We start from the raw sequence: 27,736 nt of genomic DNA, 5'->3' as shown, positions 1-27,736 counted from the left end.
GGTAGTGAAATTCTGTTCAGATTAGTTTTAAAAAGTCAGTCATAAAGAGCCTGTGTTCAGTGTCACGTTGTTGGTTCATTTTAGTGACTCGATCTGGTTCTGTGAAACCAGACAAGGGGGGAGCATCGGCCCGTTCAAGGTAGAATTGTGATTACTTCACTTCAACAAGCCGTTTACATCTCTAGGAGGTGCAATCTGCTGGGTTCTCTCTCTAATCTCAAGACTGATGGTCACAATTGTGAATTCTGTGAGTTTTGCTGTCAGGGACCGAGGTTTAGCAACTCCCGGTCTCCATTTTGATACTGCTTTGCAACGCTTGCAGGTAGTCACTGATTTCTTCCAAACCAATCATTGTTGAATTTGAGATTTCCAACTTGTTGTGTAATGTTTATGTCCAATGGCCGATGAGCACCAATACATTTTATCTATAATTTCTCTTCATATGACAAGGATTTGCCAGTAGATTTTCAACTTGATTCATGACGATGACTGCTTGTCTAGCTTGCTAGCTAAGATTTTGAAAGTATAATATTGACATGATCAATGCAATCAAAGTTTCGGTAGATATAACGTGATTTGACGTCATTTTATCTGTGGCCAAACGTCTTGGATGGGGACTTCTAATGTAAATCTATGGCAGCACCCAAGGGGCTTGAATTTCCGAGCTCTCCCTGTAGATTTTGTGGTGATGTAGTGTCCCCATGAGTGACAGAACACTGAGCCAATCACAGCACAAGTAGACAACATTACCAACCCCTACGCTCTGTATTTTCCGCTGGCTGACCCACCACCACCAAAAGCACTGAGCTAGGCTGAAACACCTTCATTTTGGAGCTGCCTTACTCAAGAAAGCAAAAAAAGAGACCATGTTTGTATGCGGCTTTATTAACTCAATGTTGTTCTTTTACATAGTTTGCAAACTGATATGTGACACGTATTAATGCAAAAATAACATGCAAAACCGGCAACAAAATATATATATATATATATATATATATATATATATATATATATATATATATAAAAATATATAACATATATATATATATATATATATATAAATATATAACACACATATATATATATATATATATATATATATATATAATTTTTTGCTAAACAGGTAGGCTCTACCCCACATGCCCTAAATGATGGGTTGCCACTGGTCTACTTTTGGAACTATGGTTCTATATTTGTGAATTGCCTTTCACGCTCCCCTATTAGATGTCTGCTTATTTTGTAACGGTAGAACAAAGTTACAAAAACATGGAGAAAAGATGGTGGTATGTGAAGGCTTTTGGTCGAAATATAAGAAAGATTAGACCGAGAAGGCAGCCGTGTTGATATGTGAAATTTCTCTAACAGGACAATAAATACTCTTGTCTTTTTGAGAGAAAAAAGAAAGTATGTGAAGCCCTTGAGTTGCCTGACAAATTGCATGACTATGATTGGTTTTGAAAAGCTGTAAGGAGTAGTTTAAGTGATAGTTACTACGTTTTTAATTTGGTGAACATTGATATATAGCTGATGTATTTTATAGTTACATATTAATTAAAAAAAAGAAGACATTTATAATATAGCAAATAAAGAATATCCAATGGAGATTGGTAATACATATCTACAGTAAAACTTAAGACTAAAATACAAACTATGCCTTTCAATAATGAGAAAGTAAAGGGTGCTGTGTCCTCCCTGTGAACAAAAGTGTTTCATTTTTTAAAACCTGTTGCGAGCCACTTGGTTCTCCGGCTTATAGAGTAAATGAAAATAGGAGTATGTGTAATTTGAGACACTTATTGGATAATCCTGGGGTATGGAATGTTTTACTTTTAGGTGGAGAAATGAAATAGAAATTATAACTAATATTACTTTTTGTTTGATAAAAAGGGTATCATTATAAATAAGAATTTGTTCTTAATTGACCTGCCTGGTAAAATAAAAGTAAAATAAAAATATACAGACAGCTCAGCACTGTGTACTTGAAATGTAATATATGCTGTATTTGTTTATCCTGAAGGAGATATACAAATATGATATTACATTTACATTCACATTTTAGTCATCTAGCAGATGCGCTTATCCAGAGTGATGTACATTTTCATATTTTTTCGTAGCGGTCCCCAGTGTGAAACTAACCCACTACCCTGGCTTTGCGAGCGCCATGCTCTACCAACTGAGCCACATAGAACCATATCTACATATCTAATGAAAAGGGGTTTAACCTCATTCAAAACCAAGGGAAAAAATTAAATCAATGGGGGATCTGACAGTTCCAGTGGGAATGGTAGATAATTTGGTTGTGAGACAGAGTATAACTATGCCTGTGTTTAATCAAGAACGGAGACACATGTTGATGACTAATCATGTGTTTCTTGTTAAAGATTATTGTGTCAAGAATGTACTTGTGGTAATATGTATTTGTAATGGTCTAATTAATCTGATCATTTTCTCGAGGTGATGGCCATACAGCCTCCAGAGGGTACCTATATGCATCCGATTAATTTGACCAGATCAGTGCAAGACCCCAGCCTCTCTAACCAGCTGAAAAATAGCATCCACAACTGCTCTGTCCCTCAACTACTAGCCTGAGCGAAGCAACCTGTGTACAGCATCTGAGCTATCGATGCATGTGTCCTGAGACGAGGCACGTGGAGCAGGCATGGGGAGATCTTATCGAAACTTCTATCATGCTACTGGTGTGTGGGAGAATCTGACGAGGCAGAATGTGCAGCAGGTGATGGTGGTGAAAGCTTGTCTGGTTGGTTAAATACAATCTCCTGGACATTGAGACATCATCATCAAAGCCATCTCTAATAGTCATACATTTCATTTGTGCTGTTGTGAGTCTGAACTGTAAACAATTGGAAGAAGCCTGCCTGTAATTGATTTGGGATTGCAAACAATGTTGTTGTTGTTTAAATGGCAGGTTGATTGTGGGGGTCTACACACTGAAATTTGTAGTAATCTATATGCATGAAGGCATCTGTGGTTATAGGGAGTGACACGTATGTTTATGTCTGTTTGACCAAAGGGGGACTGTAAAGGGAAAATGAATTGATCAATTATTTTCCAGTATTTCATTTACTGATTATATTAATTGGTATGTAATAAGCATGATTGTATGTGTGGGAAGACGTTTCCCTTATTAGTCTACAATTATCCGTTTGGAACTAAGTAAAGATGTTCATAATTTTGACCTGTTTAACTACCAATATCAAATGTTACGGTTAAAGTTTGACACCAGACTGAGTCGTGGGCACACTGATAATGTATCTGTGACACTTTGCGATTCTGTAGCAGATGATATTGTGACTTCCTTCAAGCCTCTCAGGCTGGTGTTTATAGGACATTAGGTGCTGTGTGAACGATTTCTCCCCTGTATGTGTCAACTGATGTATGGTATGGTCTCTGAAAAAGCCAAAACAATTGTCACACAGAGCACTGAAAAAGCTTTTCTCCTTTGTGTGTTTTCTGGTGTGCTTTGAGAGCTTCTAGCTGGCCAGAGGACTTCTTACACCTGTGGACATTATAGGGTCTATGTCCAGTGTGGGTCTTCTTATGTGTCAACTGATGTCTCTTAAAGTCTCTGGAAAAGCAAAAGCATTTGTCACACTGAGAGCATTTATATGGTCTTCCTGTGTGGATCATTTCATGTCTAATCCGTTGGGATCGTTCTCCAAATCCTTTCCCACACTCAAAGCATTTATATGGTCTCTCCCCAGTGTGAGTCCTTCTGTGTGTTTTAAGTGATTCAGCGCAGACATAGCTCTTCCCACAGTCTACACAGTGATAGGGTTTCTCCCCTGTGTGAGTCCTCTGATGCGTTTGCATGACATATTTATTGTAGAAGCTTTTGCCACATTGCGGACATGTGGCTGGGGTCAGCTGTACACTGTTTTCTTTTTTTGCTATGATTTTCCCAGACTTCAACATTGCGATGTACTCTTTGGGGTGGTCCCTCTTGAGGTGCCCATGGAAAAAGCGCTCTATGGTGAAGCCGAGCGCACATTGGGGGCATGGATAGAAGGAGGACACGCCTTTAGAGTCACCTAAAGGAAAGAGAGAAAAACAAAAGGAATTGCAGTTCTATTTCATTAATGAGCCGTAGCTAACGTAACGCAATCATATTTCTACACAACAACTGCAATCCACCCCACCTATGTTACACACTGATATCAACATTATTTGTTTTCTCATCTGTACCTGGTTCAGTCCCTGGATCCAATGATGTCCTGCTGCAATCTTCAATCTTCAATCCTACTGAAACGTCATGCTCATCGTTTTCACAGTCCTTTGAAGCAGAGATGAGGGTGAATTCAGTTGAGTCCGAAAGTCAGTTACAATCAACAACTGGCTAAATACTAACTAGGCCCAGCACTCAAGCTAGTATCTGCTCAAGAAAGCTATGCTTTGTGTTTGTGAAATCTTAACTTTATTATGAAGCTATAGGCATTTTTCTGTTGCTCATGAAGAAAAACAAGATTTCAGTTTTGGGGGTGTGGTTCAATGTGGCAGTTATTGATGTTTGTCCCCCATGAGACACCATAGGAACAAAGCTAGTACCACTTCCTCAAAACAGTCAGAATGAATCTCAATTAATAAATTTTTACCGAGGAGGTTTTAGTGGCCCAATTTTACATCTAGCTAAGGTGTTTGGAGCAGTATATCTTAAGTACAAAAACGCGCTGTGTGTTGCCTTATGAAAAATTCCGAGCCAATCTGCTGCGCTGCTGGGCAGGTCTGTCTCACTAGGCAGGTTTCTATTGAACCAGGTTAATTTCACAAAAGAAATGTTGCAAAAAAAACCTCTAAAGAGCGACATGTCTCCGTTCGACAGGGGTGAATTTTTTGTTTTTTTGTCAAACTTTATCACAACAAATGATGATGGAAACAGTGTTTTTAGAATAAAGGATGCTTGCCGAATAGTTTGGATGGTGCACGTGATGTTATTACGTGACATAACTATGAAGCTCCACTCCACATTTAAATCTAAATTCCTACTCCTTTCTAGAGTTGAAGTCGGAAGTTTACACACACCTTATCCAAATACATCTAAAGTCAGTTTTTCACAATTCCTGACATTTAATCCTAGTAAAAAATCCCCGTTTTAGGTCAGTTAGGATCACCACTTTTAAGAATGTGAAAATGTCAGAATAATAGTAGAGAGAATTATTTATTTCAGCTTTTATTTCTTTTATCACATTCCCAGTGGGTCAGAAGTTTACATACACTCAATTAGTATTTGGTAGCATTGCCTTTAAATTGTTTCATTTGGGTCAAACATTTCGGGTAGCCTTCCACAACAAGTTGGGTGAATTTTGGCCCATTCCTCCTGACAGAGCTGGTGTAACGGAGTCAGGTTTGTAGGCTCCTTGCTCGCACACGATTTTTCAGTTCTGCCCACAAATTGTCTATGGATTGAGGTCAGGGCTTTGTGATGGCCACTCCAATACCTTGACTTTGTTGTCCTTAAGCCATTTTGCCACAACTTTGGAAGTATGCTTGGGGTCATTGTCCATTTGGAAGACCCATTTGTGACCAAGCTTTAACTTCCTGACTGATGTCTTGAGATGTTGCTTCAATATATCCACATCATTTTCCTTTCCTCATGATGCCATCTATTTTGTGAAGCGCACCAGTCCCTCCTGCAGCAAAGCACCCCCACAACATGATGCTGCCACCCCCGTGCTTCACGGTATGGGTGGTGTTCTTCGGCTTGCAAGCATTCCCCTTTTTCCTTCTAACATAGCGATGGTCATTATGGCCAAACAGTTCTATTTTTGTTTCATCAGACCAGAGGACATTTCTCCAAAAAGTATCATCTTTGTCCCCATGTGCAATTGCAAACCGTAGTCTGGCTTTTTTTTGCCCGTTTTGGAGCAGTGGCTTCTTCCTTGCTGAGTGGCATTTCAGGTTATGTCAATATAGGACTCGTTTTACTGTGGATATAGATACTTTTGTACCTGTTTCCTCCAGCATCTTCACAAGGTCCTTTGCTGTTGTTCTGGGATTGATTTGCACTTTTCGCACCAAAGTACGTTCATCTCTAGGAGACAGAACGCATCTTCTTCCTGAGCGGTATGACAGCTGCGTGGTCCCATGGTGTTTATACTTGCATAGTATTGTTTGTACAGATGAACATGGTACCTTCAGGCATTTGGAAATTGCTCCCAAGGATGAACCAGACTTGTGGAGGTCTACAATTTTTTTCTGAGTTCTTGGCTGATGTCTTTTGATTTTCCCACAATGTCAAGCAAAGAGGCACTTAGTTGGAAGGTAGGCCTTGAAATACATCCACAGGTACACCTCCAATTGACTCAAATTATGTCAATTAGCCTATCAGAAGCTTCTAAAACCATCACATCATTTTCTGGAATTTTCCAAGCCGTTTAAAGGCACAGTCAACTTAGTGTATATAAACTTCTGACCCACTGGAATTGTGATACAGTGAATTATAAGTGAAATAATCTGTCTGAAACCAACAATTACTTGTGTCATGCACAAAGTAGATGTCCTAACCGACTTGCCAAAACTATAGTTTGTTAACAAGAAATTTGTGGAATGGTTGAAAAACGAGTTTAATTGACTCCAACCTAAGTGTATGTAAACTTCCTATTTCAACTGTATATGTATTTTTCAACTATAAAAACAACGCTTCATTGCAGGACAAAGATTGTCTTGACTTTCAAGAATGCCTAAATTGCTTCAACTTTGTTTTCTGGTTTGCTTAATGCATGTTTCACCATCCAATTATTATTTCAGATCTACAGGAGTGAAAGTCTCACCATGGCACGGACTGTAGAATTATTAGAATATTGCAAATATTTGTAAATTCTCGCATTCTATCCATTCTGGCTTTTGCGGGCAACCTGAGACATGAAACAGATATGTGGGAGGGCACACAGGCTGTCGCCAATTTCTTTGCCTGAATGGATAATGGAAACACTTTAACCACTTCATTTTTATTCGACACTCGGCTTTTGCATAACTGAATTTATTTTTTAGATGTGATTTCATCATGTCCAGCTGTTTTTAAATCGACCCAAGACAGTTCAATGGAATTTTCTATGTGAACTTTCTAAATGTCGACAGGACAAGTTAATGAAAAAATAGCTAGAGTCTGTGTGTTCTGCCGTGCAATTGGATAGAGCGCAATCACCGCAGCTCTTTATCCTGTGTTAGTGAGCATTGTTGAAATCAAAACCCAACCCTCAAATCAAATCAAATGTATTTGTCACATACACATGGTTAGCAGGTGTTAATGCAAGTGTAGCGAGATGCTTGTGCTTCTAGTTCCGACCATGCAGTTGTAACCGATGTGAAATGGCTAGTTAGTTAGCGGTGGTGCGCGCTAATAGCGTTTCAATCGGTGACGTCACTCGCTCTGAGACCTGAAGTGGTTGTTCCCCTTGCGTTGCAAGGGCCGCGGCTTTTGTGGCGCGATGGGTAACGATGCTTCGTGGGTGTCAGTTGTTGATGTGTGCAAGGGTCCCTGGTTCGAGCCCAGGTTGGGGCGAAGAGAGGGACGGAACCTACACTTTTACACAGTAATATCTAACAAGTAATATACCCTAACAATTTCACAACAACTACCTTATACACACAAGTGTAAAGGAATGAATACGAATATGTACATAAAAATATATAAATGAGTGATGGCCGAACGGCATAGGCAAGATGCAGTAGAAGGTATAGGGTACAGTATATACAGTTGAGATGAGTAATGTAGGGTATGAAAACATATAAAGCGGCATTGTTTAAGGTGGCTAGTGATACATTACATCAAGATGGCAAGATGCAGTAGATGGTATGGAGTACAGTATATACATATGAGATGAGTAATGTAGGGTATGAAAACATTATATAAGTGGCATTGTTTAAAGTGGCTAGTGATACATTTAATTACATCAAGATGGCAAGATGCAGTAGATGGTATAGCGTACAGTATATACATATGAGATGAGTAATGTAGGGTAAGTAAACATTATGTAATATAAAGTGGCTAGCGATACATTTAATTACATCAAGATGGCAAGATGAGATGAGTAAAGTGGCTAGTGATAAATTGATTACATCAATTTTTCCATTATTAAAGTGGCTGGAGTTGAGTCAGTATGTTGGCATCAGCCACTCAATGTTAGTGATGGCTGTTTAACAGTCTGATGGCCTTGAGATAGAAGCTGTTTTTCAGTCTCTCAGTCCCCGCTTTGATGCACCTGTACTGACCTCGCCTTCTGGATGATAGCGGGGTGAACAGGCAGTGGCTCGGGTGGTTGTTGTCCTTGATGATCTTTTTGGCCTTCCTGTGACATCGGGTGGTGTAGGTATCCTGGAGGGCAGGTAGTTTGCACCCGGTGATGCGTTGTGCAGACCTTACTACCCTCTGGAGAGCCTTCCGGTTAGGGTGGAGCAGCTGCCGTACCAGGCGGTGATACAGCCCGACAGGATGCTCTCGAGTGTGCATCTGTAAAAGTTGAGAGGGTTTTTGATGACAAGCTGAATTTCTTCAGCCTCCTGAGGTTGAAGAGGCGCTGCTGCGCCTTCTTCACCACGCTGTCTGTGTGGGTGGACCATTTCAGTTTGTCCGTGATGTGTACGCCGAGGAACTTAAAACTCTCCACCCTCTCCACTACTGTCCCATCAATGTAGATAGGGGGCTGCTCCCTCTGCTGTTTCCTGAAGTCCACGATCATCTCCTTTGTTTTGTTGACATTGAATGTGAGGCTATTTTCCTGACACCACACTCCGAGGGCCCTCACCTCCTCCCTGTAGGCCGTTCGTCGTTGTTGGTAATCAAGCCTACCACTGTAGTGTCATCTGCAAACTTGATGATTGAGTTGGAGGCGTGTATGGCCACGCAGTCGTGGGTGAACAGGGAGTACAGGAGAGGGCTGAGAATGCACCCTTGTGGGGACCCAGTGTTGAGGATCAGCGGGGTGGAGATGTTGTTACCTACCCTCACCACCTGGGGGCGGCCCGTCAGGAAGTCCAGGACCCAGTTGCACAGGGCGGGGTCGAGACCCAGGGTCTCGAGCTTAATGACGAGCTTGGAGGGTACTATGGTGTTAAAAATGCTGAGCTGTAATCGATGAACAGCATTCTTACATAGGTATTCCTCTTGTCCAGATGGGTTAGGGCAGTGTGCAGTGTGATGGCGATTGCGTCGTCAATTGACCTATTGGGTCGGTAAGCAAATTGGAGTGGATTTAGGGTGTCAGGTAGGGTGGAGGTGATATGGTCCTTGACTAGTCTCTCAAAGCACTTCATGATGACGGAAGTGAGTGCTACAGGGCGGTAGTCATTTAGCTCAGTTACTTTAGCTTTCTTAGTAAGTCATGACGAACTCTTGTACTCAAATCTCACAAAACTCAGTTTTGGAAGATACTGACTTTACCTACTGGCAATTTTTAGTCAATTTTGGCAATGGAATACATGTTCCTGACTAATCTCGATGTCACATATGCTGTTTTTAAAGAGAGAAGTTGGTTCTCAAGTTCAGATCTGGTTTAAGTTTAGACATTTTCGCTACACCTATAGCCTACTTCTTGTATGTCAGTAGCACACTTCAAATGCAGTCACATAGTGTCAGAAAACATGAAGGTTGAAGGCTAGTTTTGTGTACACAGCTTATAATAGGTAGGGTAAAGAATGTTCAAAACAACTAGTGGAACAAAACAAACGTTTAGTTTGACCATACAAAACATCTCAAAGTGTCTATTTCACTGTTATTAAATGCTTAAACTCACCCGCACATTATCACCTTCCATCTCACTGTCCTCTGTATCATCTGTATCCGAGTATGATGGTGATGTTTCCAACGGCTCCCAAGGCACTGACACTTTCACAATATTCTCGTCTTCTGACTTCAACCCATCTTCATTCTCTTCTTCCTTCATTGTAATTAAGGTAACTTCCTCTTTATCTACTGGCAGAAGGGAGCATTCTTCAGACTCCTCTTTGACTAGGACTGGTGAAGGCAGCACCTTACACAGAGAAAACATCATTCATTCAGTATCATTCAGTATCAAGCTTATATCATAAAATTCATGAAATGTTCATGTTAGCTAAAGGGCAATTCCATAGTAACGGAATGATGATGAGACTCCAGAGGTATTAAAGATATACATGCATGTACAATTATATTCGTATTCCTGAATTATTTTACTTCTGATGCCTTGCGTTCTTTTTTCCGTAACCGAAAACCTTCATGAAAGGCATTGGGTAAAGGTAAATTAACTTACAAATATAATATTATGTATATCTATACATCGGCTAATGTAAAAAGGGCTTTATAAATACACTTGATTGACGCCATTTTCATGTATTTGGTGATAAAAGCTTGACGCCCATTCAAAAACAGTATGAGACTTGCACCAGGAAGCAGGCCGGACTTTTATAGGGTATAACTCCTGGCTTTGCAACGGTGCTTGCGCAGTGTTGAGGAGCTACTTACCTTGCCTTTAGGTCCACGCTCTTCCTCTGCGACTCCATGGATGTCTGAAACTGTTTCAAAGGAGGGATCTTGTCCATCAGTGTCCTCTTTTTTAAAAACCTTTGACGTTTCAAGTCCTAATGGCACAGCTGAAATTGGACATTCTTCAGCCTCCTCTTTAACCTCACTCCAATGCAATGATTGACCCTAGAACAGACCACGGTTGGTGTTAGAATAAACCATAGATCAATAAAACTTGTAGCTGATTATTTTAGATATAGTATAATTAAATTGTTTCTCATTTTGAAGAATGGATCAAATTTGGCTCAACCTACAAAAAGTTCTTCTGACTGACCAATGTTTTCATATCTCACATATTGATCCATTGGATCCAATTTTCAGCAGATGATGATCAGACTTGTGACCTGTCAACAACAAATTAAACCACCCAAATGTTGAGTTAGATCAAAAGGCTTAACAACAAAGCCAAAATAAAAGGCAACAATGGCACCAATGTTGATGTTAGCTAAAGGGCAATTCCATAGTAACGGAATGAGACTCCGATTTTTCACTTTGAAACGTACGTCAAACAAAACAAATTAATTGCAAGTTAAGTTTAAGTCAATGTGTTTTTGTAAAATCTTCAATGCTAAACATAGCATTGTGAACGCAAAGAGGACTCGGCCCACCAAATAGGTTGAGTGAACTGGCAAAAGAGTTGATTCCTCATTCAAAGTCAAGGGCAGTGTGAATAAAACGAATAATAGTGAAGACATACAAAACTATGAAATAACACATGGAATCATGTAGTAACCAAAAAAAAGTGTTAAATCAAAATATATTTGATATTTGGAGATTCTTCAAAGTAGCCACCCTTTGCCTTGATGACAGCTTTGCACACTCTTGGCATTCTCTCAAACAGCTTCATGGGGCAGTTACCTGGAATGCATTTAAATTAACAGGTGTGTCTTGTTAAAAGTTAATTTGTTGAACATATTTCCTTCTTAATGCGTTTGAGCCAATCAGTTGTGTTGTGACAAGCTAGGGGTGGTATACAGAAGATAGCCCTATTGGTAAAAAACCAAGTCCATATTATGGCAAGAAAAAGCTCAAATAAGCAGAGAAAAGACAGTCCATCATTACTTTAAGACAGGAAGGTCGATTTGGAAAATATCAAGAACTTTGAAAGTTTCTTCAAGTGCAGTCGGAAAAACCATCACGCGATATGATGAAATTGGATCTAATGAGGACCGCCAAAGGAAAGGAAGACCCAGAGTTACCTCTGCTGCAGAGGATAAGTTCATTAGAGTTAACTGCACCTCAGATTGCAGCCCAAATAAATGCTTCACAGAGTTCAAGTAATAGACACATTTCAACATCAACTGTTCAGAGGAGACTGCCTGAATCAGGCCTTCATGGTCGAATTGCTGCAAAGAAACCACTACTAAAAGGACACCAATCACAAGAAGAGACTTGCTTGGCCAAAGGAAATCTGTCCTTTGGTCTGATGAGTTCAAATTTGAGATTTTTGGTTCCAATTGCTATGTCTTTGTGAGACACAGAGTAGGTGAACGGATGATCTCTGCATGTATGGTTCCCACCGTGAAGCATGGAACAGGAGGTGTGATGGTGCTTTGCTGGTGACACTGTCAGTGATTTATTTAGAATTCAAGGCACACTTAACCAGCATGGCTCCTACAGGATTCTGCAGCGATACACCATCCCATCTGGTTTGTGCTTAGTGGGACTATCATTTGTTTTTAAACAGGACAATGACCAAACACACTGCCAGGCTGTGTAAGGGCTATAAGACAAATAAGGAGAGTGATGAGTGCTGCATTAGATGACCTGGCCTCCACAATCACCCGACCTCAACACAATTGAGATGGTTTGGGATGAGTTGGACTGCAGAGTGAAGGAAAAGCAGCCAACAATTGCTCAGCACATGTGGGAAATCCTTCAAGACTGTTGGAAAAGCATTCCAGGTGAAGCTGGTTAAGAGAATGCCAAGAGTGTTTAACACTTTTTTGGTTACTACATGATTCCCTGTGTGTTATTTCATAGTTTTGAGGTCTTCACTATTATTCTACAATGTAGAAAATAGTACAAATAAACAAAAACTCTTGAATAAGTTGGCATGTCCAAACTTTTGACTGGTAATGTATATATAAATCATTGCTTAGAATGCAGCTGTCATTTTCTGACCACGTGGCTAGAAAAACATTGGGCGCTCCTACCATCTCTGGCCTCACATGAATTCATGGATTTGAGGGTTAAACTAGCATTCAAATGAAAGCCAACCCTGTTGTTATTTAGAAACCCAAATAGTTTTTTGAGAAGTTGATTATATATATATATATATATATATATATATACACACACACACACACACACACACACTTGAAGTTGGAAGTTTACATATACTTAGGTTGGAGTCTTTAAAACTTGTTTTTCAACCACTCCACAAATTTCTTGTTAACAAACTATAGTTTTGGCAAGTCGGTTAGAATATCTACTTTGAGCATTACACAAGTAATTTTTCCAACAATTGTTTACAGACAGATTATTTCACTGTGTCACAATTCTAGTGGGTCAGAAGTTTACATACACTAAGTTGACTGTGCCTTTAAACAGCTTGGAAAATTCCAGAAAATTATGTCATGGCTTTAGAAGCTTCTGATAGGCTAATTGACATAATTTGAGTCAATTGGAGGTGTACCTGGGGATGTATTTCAAGGCCTACCTTCAAATTCAGTGCTTCTCTGCTTGACATCATGGGAAAATCAAAAGAAATCAGCCAAGACCTCAGAAGAAAAAAAATTGTAGACCGCCACAAGACTGGTTCATCCAATACTATGCAAGTATAAACACCATGGGACCACGCAGCCGTCATACCGCTCAGGAAGGAGACGCGTTCTGTTTCCTAGAGATGAATGTACTTTGGTGCGAAAAGTGCAAATCAATCCCAGAACAACAGCAAAGGACCTTGTGAAGATGCTGGAGGAAACAGGTACAAAAGTATTTATATCCACAGTAAAACGAGTCCTATATCGACATAACCTGAAATGCCACTCAGCAAGGAAGAAGCCACTGCTCCAAAACCGCCATAAAAAAAGCAAGACTACGGTTTGCAATTGCACATGGGGACAAAGATCGTACTTTTTGGAGAAATGTTCTCTGGTCTGATGAAACAAAAATAGAACAGCATCATGTTGTGGGGTGCTTTGTTGCAGGAGGGACTGCTGCACTTCACAATATAGATGGCATCATAAGGAAAGAAAATTATGTGGATATTGAAGCAACATCAAGACATCAGTCAGGAAGTTAAAGGTTGGTCGCAAATGAGTCTTCCAAATGGACAATGGCCCCAAGCATACTTCCAAAGTTGTGGCAAAATGGCTTAAGGACAACAAAGTCAAGGTATTGGAATGGACATCACAAAGCCCTATCTCAATCCTATAGAACATTTGTGGGCAGAACTGAAAAAGTGTGTGCGAGCAACGAAGCCTACAAACCTGACTCAGTTACACCAGCTCTGTCAGGAGAAATGGGCTAAAATTCACCCAACTTATTGTGGGAAGGTTGTGGAAGGCTACCCAAAACGTTTGACCCAAGTCAAACAATTTAAAGGCAATGCTACCAAATACTAATTGAGTGTATGTAAACTTCTGACCCACTGGGAATGTGATGAAATAAATAAAAGCTGAAATAAATACCTCTCTCCACTATTATTCTGACATTTCACATTCTTAAAATAAAGTGGTGATCCTAACTGACCCAAGACAGGTCATTTTTACTAGGATTAAAAGTCAGGAATTGTGAAAAACTGAGTTTTAATGTATTTGGCTAAGGTGTATGTAAACTTCCGACTTCAACTGTATCTATAGTATGACTTTACTCGCATAAAAACTATGGATGGAAACGTGGTTAGCAGCTATGTTTCCATCCAATTGGATACAGATTTTCATGCGAATATTGTTTCCACCAAACAGACATGCGGATAAAAGTCACAAAATGTGTACATTTTCATTTACTGAAAAGAAATCTAAAGTTCAATGTGTTTTCATCGCATTTTCAACTCTACCGACAGTTTTGTCACAAAAACTGTTGCATTAAATAGCAAATGTGTCTACTCTAGGCAACAGCTCGCAGATACAGTGCAGGTAGGCTAGTCTTAGTCTACAGTCGTGGCCAAAAGTTTTGAGAATGACACAAATATACATTTTCAAAGTCTGCTGCCTCAGTTTGTATGATGGCAATTTTCATATACTCCAGAATGTTATGAAGAGTGATCAGATGAATTGCAATTAATTGCAAAGTCCCTCTTGGCCTTGGAAATGAACTGAATCCCCAAAAAACATTTCCACTACATTTCAACCCTGCCACAAAAGGACCAGCTGACATCATGTCAGTAATTCTCTCGTTAACACAGGTGTGAGTGTTGACGGGGACAAGGCTGGAGATCACTCTGTCATGCTGATTGAGTTTGAATAACAGACTGGAAGCTTCAAAAGAAGGGTGGTGCTTGGAATCATTGTTCTTCCTTTGTCAAACATGGTTACCTGCAAGGAAACACGTGCCGTCATCATTGCTTTGCACAAAGAGGGCTTCACAGGCATGGATATTGCTGCCAGTAAGATTGCACCTAAATCATCCATTTATCGGATCATCAAGAACTTCAAGGAGAGCGGTTCAATTGTTGTGAAGAAGGCTTCAGGGCGCCCAAGAAAGTCCAGCAAGCGCCAGGACCGTCTCCTAAAGTTGATTCAGCTGCGGGATCGGGGCACCACCAGCACAGAGCTTGTTCAGGAATGGCAGCAGGCAGGTGTGAGTGCATCTGCACTAGAGGTCGACCGATTAATCGGAATGGCCGATTAATTAGGGCCGATTTCAATTTTTCATAACAATCGGAAATCGCTATTTTTGGACGCTGATTTTGGCCGATTTAATTTTTTATTTTTATTTTGACCTTTATTTAACTAGGCAAGTCAGTTAAGAAAACATTCTTATTTTCAATGACGGCCTAGGAACGGTGGGTTAACTGCCTTGTTCAGGGGCAGAACGACAGATTTTTACTTTGTCAGCTCAGGGATTCAATCTTGCAACCTTACGGTTAACTAGTCCAACGCTCTAACCACCTGCTTTACATTGCACTCCACGAGGTTACGCGAATGCAGTAAGAAGCTAAGGTAAGTTGCTAGCTAGCATTAAACTTATCTTATAAAAAACAATCAATCAATCATAATCACTAGTTAACTACACATGGTTGATGATATTACTAGTTTATCTAGCCTGTCCTGCGTTGCATATAATCGCTTAGGTACATGTTGCTCCAACCATAAACATCAATGCCTTTCTTAAAATCAATACACAAGTATATATTTTTAAACCTGCACATTTAGTTAATATTGCCTGCTAATATGAATTTCTTTTAACTAGGGAAAATGTGTCACTTCTCTTGCAAACAGAGTCAGGGTATATGCAGCAGTTTGGGCCGCCTGGCTCGTTGCGAACTGTGAAGACTATTTCTTCCTAACAAAGACAGCCAACTTCGCCAAACGGGGATGATTTAACAAAAGCGCATTTGCGAAAAAAGCACAATCGTTGCACAACTGTACCTAACCATAAACATCAATGCCTTTCTTAAAATCAATACACAGAAGTATATATTTTTAAACCTGCATATTTAGCTAAAAGAAATCCAGGTTAGCAGGCAATATTAACCAGGTGAAATTGTGTCATTTTGCGTTCATTGCACGCAGTCAGGGTATATGCAACAGTTTGGGCCGCCTGGCTCGTTGCGAACTAATTTGCCAGAATTTTACGTAATTATGACATAACACTGAAGGTTGTGCAATGTAACAGGAATAACGTTTTGTTTTCGAGATGATAGTTTCCGGATTCGACCATATTAACCTGTTAGGGCTAGGGGGCAGCATTTGCACGTCTGGATAAAAAAAATGTACCCGATTTAATCTGGTTACTAATCCTACCCAGTAACTAGAATATGCATATACTTATTATATATGGATAGAAAACACTCTAAAGTTTCTAAAACTGTTTGAATGGTGTCTGTGAGTATAACAGAACTCATTTGGCAGGCAAAACCCTGAGACATTTTCTGACAGGAAGTGGATACCTGATGTGTTGTATTACCTTTAAACCTATCCCATTGAAAAACACAGGGGCTGAGGAATATTTTGGCACTTCCTATTGCTTCCACTAGATGTCACCAGCCTTTACAAAGTGTTTTGAGTCTTCTGGAGGGAGATCTGACCGAACAAGAGCCATGGAACGATGATGTCCCATTAGACACCTGGCGCGCGAGTTCATGTTGGGTACCCTCGTTCCAATACGTTATAAAAGAGTATGCATTCGTCCACCTTGAATATTATTCATGTTCTGGTTAAAAAAGGCACTAATGATTTATGCTATACAACGTTTGACATGTTTGAACGAACGTAAATATATTTTTTCCCCTCGTTCATGACGAGAAGTCCGGCTGGCTTAGATCATGTGCTAACAAGACGGAGATTTTTGGACATAAATGATGAGCTTTTTTGAACAAAACTACATTCGTTATGGACCTGTGATACCTGGAAGTGACATCTGATGAAGAGAATCAAAGGTAATGGATTATTTACATAGTATTTTCGATTTTAGATCTCCCCAACATGACGTCTAGTCTGTATCGCAACGCGTATTTTTCTGGGCGCAGTGCTCAGATTATTGCAAAGTGTGATTTCCCAGTAAGGTTATTTTTAAATCTGGCAAGTTGATTGCGTTCAAGAGATGTAAATCTATAATTCTTTAAATGACAATATAATATTTTACCAATGTTTTCTAATTTTAATTATTTAATTTGTGACGCTGACTTGACTGCCGGTTATTGGAGGGAAACGATTTCCTCAACATCAATGCCATAGTAAAACGCTGTTTTTGGATATAAATATGAACTTGATAGAACTAAAAATGCATGCATTGTCTAACATAATGTCCTAGGAGTGTCATCTGATGGAGATTGTAAAAGGTTAGTGCATCATTTTAGCTGGTTTTATGGTTTTGGTGACCCTGTCTTTGACTTGACAAAACATTACACACAACTCTTGTAAATGTACTGTCCTAACATACTCTAAATTTATGCTTTCGCCGTAAAACCTTTTTGAAATCGTAAAACGTGGTTAGATTAAGGAGATGTTTATCTTTCAAAGGGTGTAAAATAGTTGTATGTTTGAAAAATTGGAATTTTGACATTTATTTGGATTCAAATTTGCCGCTCTTGAAATGCACCTGCTGTTGATGGAGTGCACCACGGGTGGCACGCTAGCGTCCCACCTAGCCCATAGAGGTTAACTTCTTGGGGCTATGTGGGACGCTAGCGTGCCACCCGTGGTGCACCCTATCAACAGCAGGTGCATTTCAAGAGCGGCAAATTTGAAACCAAATAAATGTCAAAATTCAAATTTTTCAAACATACAACTATCTTACACCCTTTGAAAGATAAACATCTCCTTAATCTAACCACGTTGTCCGATTTCAAAAAGGTTTTACGGCGAAAGCATAAAGTTAGATTATGTTAGGAGAGTACATTGACAATAGCTGTGTGTAATGTTTTGTCAATTCAAAGACAGGCGTCACCAAAACCATAAAACCAGCTAAAATGATGCACTAACCTTTAACAATCTCCATCAGATGACACTCCTAGGACATTATGTTAGACAATAAATGCATTTTTAGTTCTATCAAGTTCATATTTATATCCAAAAACAGCGGTTTACTATGGCGTTGATGTTCAGGAAATCGTTTCCCTCCAATAACCGGCAGTCAAGTCAGCACCACAAATTAAATAATTAAAATTAGAAAACATTGGTAAAATATTATATTGTCATTTAAAGAATTATAGATTTACATCTCTTGAACGCAATCAACTTGCCAGATTTAAAAATAACCTTACTGGGAAATCACACTTTGCAATAATCTGAGCACTGCGCCCAGAAAAATACGCTTTGCTATACAGACAAACGGCCATGTTGGAGAGATCTAAAATCGAAAATACTATGTAAATAATCCATTACCTTTGATTCTCTTCATCAGATGTCACTTCCAGGAATCCCAGGTCCATAACGAATGTAGTTTTGTTCAAAAAAGCTCATCATTTATGTCCAAAAAGCTCCGTGTTGTTAGCACATGATCTAAGCCAGCCGGACTTCTCGTCATGAACGAGGGGAAAAAATATATTTATGTTCGTTCAAACATGTCAAACGTTGTATAGCATAAATCATTAGTGCCTTTTTTAACCAGAACATGAATAATATTCAAGGTGGACGAATGCATTCTCTTTTATAACGTATTGGAACGAGGGTACCCAACATGAACTCGCGCGCCAGAGTCTAATCGGCCATCATCATGGCTCTTGTTCGGTCAGATCTCACAGTAAAAGACTCAAAACACTTTGTAAAGGCTGGTGACATCTAGTGGAAGCAATAGGAAGTGCCAAAACATTAATCAACCCCTGTGTGTTTCAATGGCATAGGCTTAAAGGTCATTCAACACATCAGGTATCCACTTCTTGTCAGAAAATGTCACAGGGTTTTGCCTGCCAAATGAGTTCTGTTATACTCACAGACACCATTCAAACAGTTTTAGAAACTTTAGGGTGTTTTCTATCCATATATAATAAGTATATGCATATTCTAGTTACTGGGTAGGATTAGTAACCAGATTAAATCGGGTACGTTTTTTTATCCAGCCGTGAAAATACTGCCCCCTAGCCCCAACAGGTTAATGACCTAAGGCTCGTGTTTCTGTGTGTTATTATGTTATAATTAAGTCTATGATTTGATAGAGCAGTCTGACTGAGCGATGGTAGGCACCAGCAGGCTCGTAAGCGTTCATTCAAAATAGCACTTTCGTGCGTTTTGCCAGCAGCCCTTCGCAATGCATTGCGCTGTTTATGACTTCAAGCCTGTCAACTCCCAAGATTAGGCTGGTGTAACCGATATGAAATGGCTAGCTAGTTGGCCGGGTGTGCGCTAATAGCGTTTCAAACATCACTCGCTCTGAGACTTGGAGCAGTTATTCCCCTTCCTCTACATGGGTAACGCTGCTTCGAGGGTGGCTATTGTCGATGTGTTCCTGGTTCGAGCCCAGGTAGGAGCGAGGAGAGGGACGGAAGCTATATTGCTACACTGGCAATACTATAGTGCCTATAAGAACATCCAATAGTCAAAGGTATATGAAATACAAATCGTATAGAGAGAAATAGTCCTATAATAACTACAACCTAAAACATCTTACCTGGGAATATTGAAGACTCATGTTAAAAGGAACCACCAGCTTTCATATATTCTCACGTTCTGAGCAAGGAACTTAAACGTTAGCTTTTTTACATGGCACATATTGCACTTTTACTTTCTTCTCCAACACTTTGTTTTTGCATTATTTAAACCAAATTGAACATGTTTCATTATTTATTTGAGGCTAAATTGATTTTATTGATGTATTATATTAAGTTAAAATAAGTGTTCATTCAGTATTGTTGTAAATGTCATTATTACAAAAAACATATATATAAATTAATTAATTAATTGGCCGATTAATCGGCAGCGGGTTTTTATGGTCCTCCAATAATCGGTATCGGCGTTGAAAAATCATAATCGGTCGACCTCTAATCTGCACGCACAGTGAGGCAAAGACTTTTGGAGGATGGCCTGGTGTCAAGAAGGGCAGCAAAGAAGCCACTTCTCTCCAGGAAAAACATCAGGGACAGACTGACATTCTGCAAAAGGTACAGGGATTGGACTGCTGAGGACTGGGGTAAAGTAATTTTCTCTGATGAATCCCCTTTCCGATTGTTTTGGGTATCCTGAAAAAAGCTTGTCCGGAGAAGATAAGGTGAGCGCTACCATCAGTCCTGTGTCATGCCAACAGTAAAGCATCCTGAGACCATTCATATGTGGGGTTGCTTCTCAGCCAAGGGAGTGGGCTCACTCACAATTTTGCCTAAGAACACAGCCATGAATAAAGAATGGTACCAACACATCCCCAGAGAGCAACTTCTCCCAACCATCCAGGAACAGTTTGGTGACGAACAATGCCTTTTCCAGGATGTTGGAGCACCTTGCCATAAGGCAAAAGTGATAACTATGTGGCTCAGGGAACAAAACATCGATATTTTGGGTCCATGGCCAGGAAACTCCCCAGAATTTAATCCCATTGAGAATTTGTGGTCAATCCTCAAGAGGCGGGTGGACAAACAAAAACCCACAAATTCTGTCAAACTCCAAGCATTGATTATGCAAGAATGGGCTGCCATCTGTCAGGATGTGGCCCAGAAGTTAATTGACAGCATGCCAGGGGGGATTGCAGAGGTCTTGAAAAAGAAGGGTCAACACTGCAAATATTGACTCTTTGCATCAACTTCATGTAATTGTCAATAAAAGCCTTTGACACTTACGAAATGCTTGTAATTATATTTCAGTATTCCATAGTAACATCTGACAAAAATATCTAAAGACACTGAAGCAGCAAACTTTGTGAAAATGTATATTTGTGTCATTCTCAAAACTTTTGGCCACGACTGTACATGAGATTATTTTGGATAAGAACGAGAATATTTGTATTTGTCAATCTGCAGTCAAGCATCAATCATCATGTCACCAGAATAAGAACCTCTATATTTATTGGAAAGAAGCAACAAGATCACCAAGCACTTTCACCACCCTGTGAAGTTAATAACTTAATTAATCTGTATCATTATAAACTGCATGGTTTCACTAGTCATAGTGGGAGGACCTCACACCATATCATCGCATGACTCCAAGTTTACTTTGATATGATTATATCAATATTTGTGCATAATTCATTTTACCAACACAAAACGATCCCAACCTGTCAAACGAACCAATTATCTGTCTGCGTTTGTAAAATTGAACCGAAACTACCGGTTTCCTTCACAGCTGTTGTGATTTTTTATATATGGTATGAGTTTACTCACATAAAAACTGTGGATGGAAACGTGGCTCCTGGCTATGACTGGTTGCCATCTATAGACAGATATACACTACAAATATGTGGACACCTGCTCCTCAATCATCTTATTCCAAAATCATGCGCATTAATATGGAGTTGGTCCCCCTTTGCTGCTATAACAGCCTCCACTCTTCTGGGAAGGCTTTCCACTAGATGTTGGAACATTGCTGCTTCCATTCAGCCACAAGAGTATTAGTGAAGTCGGGCACTGATGTTGGGCGTCAGGCCTGGCTCGCAGTTGGCGTTCCAATTCATCCCAAAGGCATTCAATTGGGTTGTGGTCAGGGCTCTGTGCAGGCCAGTCATGTTCTTCCACACCGATCTCGACAAACCATTTCTGTACAGAGCTCGCTTTTTGCACGGGGGGCATTGTCATGCTGAAACAGGAAAGGGCTTTCCCCAAACTGTTGCCACAAAGTTGGAAGCACAGAACATTCTAGAATTTAATTGTTTACTGTAGCATTAACATTTCCCTTTACTGGATCTAAGGGGTCTAGCCCAAACCATGAAAAACAGCCCCCAGACCATTATTCCTCCTCCACCAAACTTTACAGTTAGCCCTAGGCATTGGGGCAGGTAGCGTTCTTCTGGCATTCACCAAACCCAGATTCATCCGTCAGACTGCCAGATGGTGAAGCGTGATTTATCACTCCAGAGAACGCATTTCCACTGCTCCAGAGTCCAATGGTGGCAAGCTTTACACCACTACAGCCGACGCTTGGCATTGCACATGGTGATCTTAGGCTTCTGTGCGGCTACTCGGCCATGCAAACCCATTTCATGAAGCTCCTGACGAACAGGTATTTTGCTCACATTGCTTCCAGGGGCAGTTTGGAAGTCAGTAGTGAGTGTTGCAACTGAGGACAGACTATTTTTACACACTACACGCTTCAGCACTCGGCAATCCCTTTCTGTAAGCTTGTGTCCTACCACTACACGGCTGAGCCGTTGTTGCTGACTAGACGTTTTCACAGCACTTACAGTTTCCCGGGTAGCTCTAGCAGGGCATAAATTTGATGAACTGACTTGTTGAAAAGGTGGCATCCTATGACGGCGCCACAATGAAAGTCACTGAGCTCTTCGGTTGGGCCATTCTACTGACAATGTTTGTTTACGGAGATTGCATGGCTGTGTGCTCGAACTAACAACAGCTGAAATGGGCAAATCCACTCATTTGAAGGGGTGTCCACATCTAGTGTATGTGGTATACACAAGTTCATTGAGGGTTGTCTGTTAGAAGAGCGCAAACGGTACATGTAGATGCTGTTATTGTCCCAGTTCCATTAATTTCAATATCGATGTGAGTAATTCATTTGCGCGCGATATTTATTATACAGTAGAACAAGCTAATCAATTCCAGAATTGAGTGACCATTTGGTAAATATTGGTGGGTATGCAGTTTCTAAAATACAAATTTAGCAAAGTACAAGTAATCTGAAAACGTGTGTTCGAATAACTTGTATGTATTGGTCTTCAAAATATCACGACTTGTTTCAGCGTATTGATTATGAATTTAAAAACAGTTTTGATACTCGGCCATGACAACAGGAAGCAGCAACAGTATCATGTAATGCATGTTTAAGCAATATAAATTATTTTTAAATTCAACAGGATTCTACATTCAGGTAAAAACTACTGAATTAGCCCAAAAACGTACTGTGATTTATTGATTTTGATGATATTAGTTCAATGAAAATGTTAAGTGTACGTGGAATTGCCCTAAACTAACTTACGTTAGCTAACGTTAACGTAGCTAGCTATTGTAGATAATTCGTTCTAGATGGCTTTTATAGTTAATGTTAGCTACACACCCAACGTATCAAATAGCAATATTATAAAGCTCATATGTTTAGAAAAATATATATGCAGAATATATATTTACCTGTCTGTAGCTAGCTACATGGACGGTTTTCAGGATTATCTGTGAGGGTCGGGTAAAAGCGGGTATGTCTAGAAGGGATACAGCTTTTGTCAAAATTGAATTTTCAGAATTGAGTTTAGGGGAATTTACGCAGCAGGTTATGAGAATTAAAGTAGCTCGTTAGGGTCATTAGATTAAGGTCAGGGAAATAGTTGGGGTTAGCTAAAATACAAAAATATGTACGTCAATTTGACAAAATCTGTATCCCATCTAGACATGGCCGGGAAACGCAGGGTAAAACAGATATCTGTATATAATGACGAGATGCCCATGTCTCCGCCCTAACAATGGGAGTTGGTTGTCCGAAAGTCGTGAAGGAAGGCGACAATCTTAGATCCAAAATAAGCCCATAGAAACGCATCGTGCTTATTTTTGGACAGACGTTGGCGAGAGTGAAACCTCTCGCTTTGTCTCTTCCTCTCTGAGGAAAAGTTTATTATTTAAATACGGAAACTCGAAAAGACCAAATACCACCGAGTTTGAAAATACTTTCCTATTTTACTGCCAAGTGCTGTGCATACATGAAAGTGAATCTTACAGCCCTACATTTGTCATAGGACGAAAAGGCCCGTCGAATGATTTAACTAGAGACCAATGTACGAGGAAGAACATACTTATAGGGGGTCTTTTATTACATTATATATACACTGAACAACAATATAAACACAACATGTAAAGTGTTGGTCCCATGTTTCTTGAGCTGAAATTAAATATCTCAGAAATGTTCCATATGCACAAACATCTTATTTCTCTCAAATTTTGGGGTTAGCTAAAATACAAAGGCATTTCTCCTTTGCCAAGATAATCCATCCACCTGACAGGTGTGGCATTTCAAGAAGCTGATTAAACAGCATGATCATTACACAGGACATAGGCCTTCCCTGTGGCTCAGTTGGTAGAGCATGGGGTGTGCTTCGCCAGGGTTGTGGGTTCAATTCCCACGGGGGGCCAGTACAAAAAAATAAAAATGCATGAAATGAAGTGAAATGAAATGAAATGTATGCATTATCCTGATATAAGTGGAGGCTGGTGGGAGGAGCTATAGGAGGACATTCTCATTGTAATGGAGTAAATGGAATGGAGTCAAATATGTGGCTTCCACATGTTTGATGTGTTGATACAGTTCTATTTATCCCATTCCAGCCATTAGAATGAGCCCATCTTCCAATAGCTCCTCCCACCAGCCTCCTCTGCCATATATATACAATTGTATAACATTGAGGTCCTTGAAAATTACAATTAAGTGCTTGAAAAAGTCCCTGAATGTCCATGAATTCGACTTGCCAATGTCTGTATGAACCCTGCTTAATAAAGGATGACTAGGCCTATGTTGTTGTATAGGTAGTTATGGGCTAATGTCCATATATTCCTCTAAGTACACATGTGGAACTGCATAAAAATCCTTTTTGATTTTGTTTCATACCATTTTGCCATTTTGGTCCCATGTCACACATTGTTCCCATTATTTATAGAAAGACCTGTGTACACTGAGCATACCAAACATTAGGAGCCCCTTCCTAATATTGAGTTGCACCATACATTTTGGAAGATGAAAGGTTGAGGATTAGCCTATAATAAATACCGCTTTGATGACATACTGGCAAACCAAACACCTGTGAGTCCAAATGTGCACTTCACATCTCCAACACTCATGTCATGTACAGTGTCAACGTTTATGATCACTATGTTTGTACAAGTTACAAGATGACATGTCGTCATACCCTGGGTTGTTCTGAACAGAATTAGCCTGTTTGTTTAAAGTGAAGAAAATTGCCACGGCATACGCAATAATGACTCCTTTCTATGCGCACCACAATTACAATCTGTTTCTCTGAATTGCCTTGTGAAAGCCTAGCAATGTAATATATTTTCTAACTTAGCTAATCATGTTGGCAATATTTTTTATTTAACTAGGCAAGTCAGTTAAGAACAAATTCTTATTTACAATGACAACCTAGGGTTAACTGCCTTGTTCAGGGGCAGAATGACAGATTTTTACCTCGTCAGCTCGGGGATTTGATCTAGCAACCTTTCAGTTATTGGCCCAACGCTCTAACCACTAGGCTACCTGCTGCTTAGGTCATCACTGTCATTATTGAGCTGTCCCAGCACTTCCAGTCAGGATAAATTACAGGGGCACAATCAAATTATATGAATGTTGTCTTGAGATTTCAGGTGCGTAGTTGAGGACTCTTCTTTGAGTCATAAAAGTGCATTGAAATTGCTTAGTAATTATGCACTCTTTGGAGTAGTGTGTGGCCACTTGGAGACACCAGTTAGTCCTCTCACTCAAACCCTTGTCATTTTTTTGTTGCACCTACCCCACATTTTCCAGGAATCATCTTATCGTGTTACTGAATTTATCCAGAGTATTTTCAGATTTTGTAATCAACAAATGTGGCGAAAACTACAGTAGAATGCACGTAAAATCAACAGTGTAATGTTTGGATTCAGTGTACACACCTTTGGTCTAATCATTTTCCCATAATCTCCAAACTGCCTTATCAATCGCTACCATGGTTATGCATATGCTTTTCATATTTCTTCTGTAAGAAACATTTCAATTTAACCCTATACATATAGGCCAATTCCCATATAAAGTTAATATGTATTTTTAACACTATAATTTGTTTGCGAGCATGATAGCTGTACTTTAAGTTTATAATTGACGCAGCTTGTTTGCCATCAGCCAATCGGCATATCTCAACAAGTTCAAAGCACGTGAATGCATCTAACTCGTATTTACGACTTCACCACTGATAATTACCACCTTCCCACTTGGTAGATGAGCACAGCACAAGGTCAACTTTGGATAGATAGTTGATATCCCATTGGGCTGTGCACAATAAACTGGGGACAAGGTTAGAGAGAAAAAAAAGCATCCTTGAATTTAGTGTATGCCTCTGCCTTTAATATTTGAAAACTGCAAGTCTAAAGATAATCATTAGGTCACAGCTATTGCCCTACAATGCAAGTAGCTTTATTAGAATAAGTCCAAAATGTGGAGTCTTCTCCAGTGCTAGCAATGGAATGATGTCTCCTAAGAAAATCATTGCCAATACTGGCAAGGAAAGACATTTCATTAAATCACAACTCAGTATCTTTTCAACAGAATTCTGTGTCATTTATTTCAATCTCAAGTGGATTGCAACAATCATACAAACAGTACAAAATAATTATTCCAGAAACACAAATGACAGGAATTTGTAGAACATATAGGCCATTACTGTCATTATTGAGCTGTCCCTGCTCTTCCAGCCAGGGTAAATCTAATTGTATGAATGTTGTCTTGAGGTGACAGGTGCATTTTGGTCATGTCGGTTGTTCATCTGTGAAATGAAACAAACATGAATCATGTTAGTAACACGCTGACAAATAACACTGGATAACAATGAAAAACATTGAGGGTGTGTGTGTACTGTTCACACCTGTTCTGAGGATCCAAATCATTGGTTTTCTCAACCAATGAAATTAATGACCACAAGGTGCAAGACAGTGTGGGCTAACAAGAAATCTGCAAAGGCCCTCTCCTGGGAGATGGACAGGAAGTCTCCTTTGTTATCTGGATTAATCTGGATACGCAGGCAGACTGTAAGCAGGGCGGGACCACAGAGAAGATCGATTAATCAGCAATAATGGTTGCTACCATTGATTATCTTCATATTTAATAGACGTATAATACTGCTGAATGTCACATGATTATGCAAATAATTGACCGTGAAGTGTGTCAATTACCTCCCAGGATGAAGGCGCCAACACATGATATGAACCCGGCCAAGAAGCTGTTGAATGGGAAGGTGCCAACCAGCAAGCAGTACAGAAACTGCAATGCACCGGTTAGCAAGATGTAGAAAAGGTACGCGTCGACCACTTTCAATTTATTCGATGTTTTGGTCGTGTATTCTTCCAGGAATCGAGAAATCACTGAAATTACCGAGTTGGACATGTTTTCTTATGAACAAAAAGCCCCAAACGGTGCAGAGAGAATCAAACGGTTTGTCAAATACGCTTCCGTCAGACGTAGCACAAAAATGACGTGTCGATAAAACTGGTGTAACAATAACAACATTCCCTCTTGCACATATAATCCACTGTACAGTAGTTCCATGTTACAAAACAACGACCATCGGTCGACTTTGATTCTACGTGTTGTGAATATGTCCCTGATATGCCTTGAGTTTGCGATGAACGATATTGAACACTTCGGAACAAACTTCTTTTTAGATACTTTTTTGGAGTGTGCAGAGCTGTCATCAAGGCAAAGGGTGCCTACTTTGAAGAATCTCAAATATAAAATATATTTACATTTGTTTAAAACATTTTTGGTTACTACATGATTCCCTATGTGTTAT

At 39.8% G+C, this 27,736-nt stretch overlaps 2 protein-coding genes across 5 annotated transcripts; both read right to left on the bottom strand.

The window, feature by feature from the left end:
* Positions 1-1,976: 1,976 nt before the first annotated feature.
* Positions 1,977-23,754, bottom strand: LOC106584296 (uncharacterized). 3 transcript variants are annotated; one of them, XM_014169369.3, is made up of 6 exons: positions 23,346-23,754; positions 10,768-10,857; positions 10,454-10,639; positions 9,747-9,983; positions 4,204-4,291; positions 1,977-4,049 (listed from the first exon to the last, which is right to left on the bottom strand). In XM_014169369.3, the coding sequence occupies exons 2-6, from the start codon at positions 10,816-10,818 to the stop codon at positions 3,430-3,432; spliced, it is 1,182 nt and encodes a 393-aa protein (XP_014024844.2). In that variant the 5' UTR covers positions 10,819-10,857; positions 23,346-23,754; the 3' UTR covers positions 1,977-3,429. The 3 variants fall into 3 exon arrangements, with proteins under 3 accessions (XP_014024844.2, XP_014024847.2, XP_014024845.2); XM_014169372.3 differs by having other exon boundaries at positions 10,807-10,857; XM_014169370.3 differs by having other exon boundaries at positions 10,788-10,857; positions 23,346-23,753.
* Positions 23,755-26,490: 2,736 nt separating this feature from the next.
* On the bottom strand, positions 26,491-27,437 carry dad1 (defender against cell death 1). Of its 2 annotated transcripts, NM_001252357.1 has the most exon segments (3): positions 26,491-26,713; positions 26,813-26,973; positions 27,120-27,428. In NM_001252357.1, coding segments are annotated over 2 exon segments (342 nt in total). In that variant the 5' UTR covers positions 27,331-27,428; the 3' UTR covers positions 26,491-26,713; positions 26,813-26,842.
* Between the last annotated feature and the right edge of the window lie 299 nt (positions 27,438-27,736).

The sequence above is a fragment of the Salmo salar genome, chromosome 23 (genome assembly GCF_965601325.2).
Source record: "Salmo salar chromosome 23, fSalSal1, whole genome shotgun sequence".
In the NCBI taxonomy this organism is placed as follows: Eukaryota; Metazoa; Chordata; class Actinopteri; order Salmoniformes; family Salmonidae; genus Salmo; species Salmo salar.
This window is presented reverse-complemented; position numbering and strand designations above follow the sequence as displayed.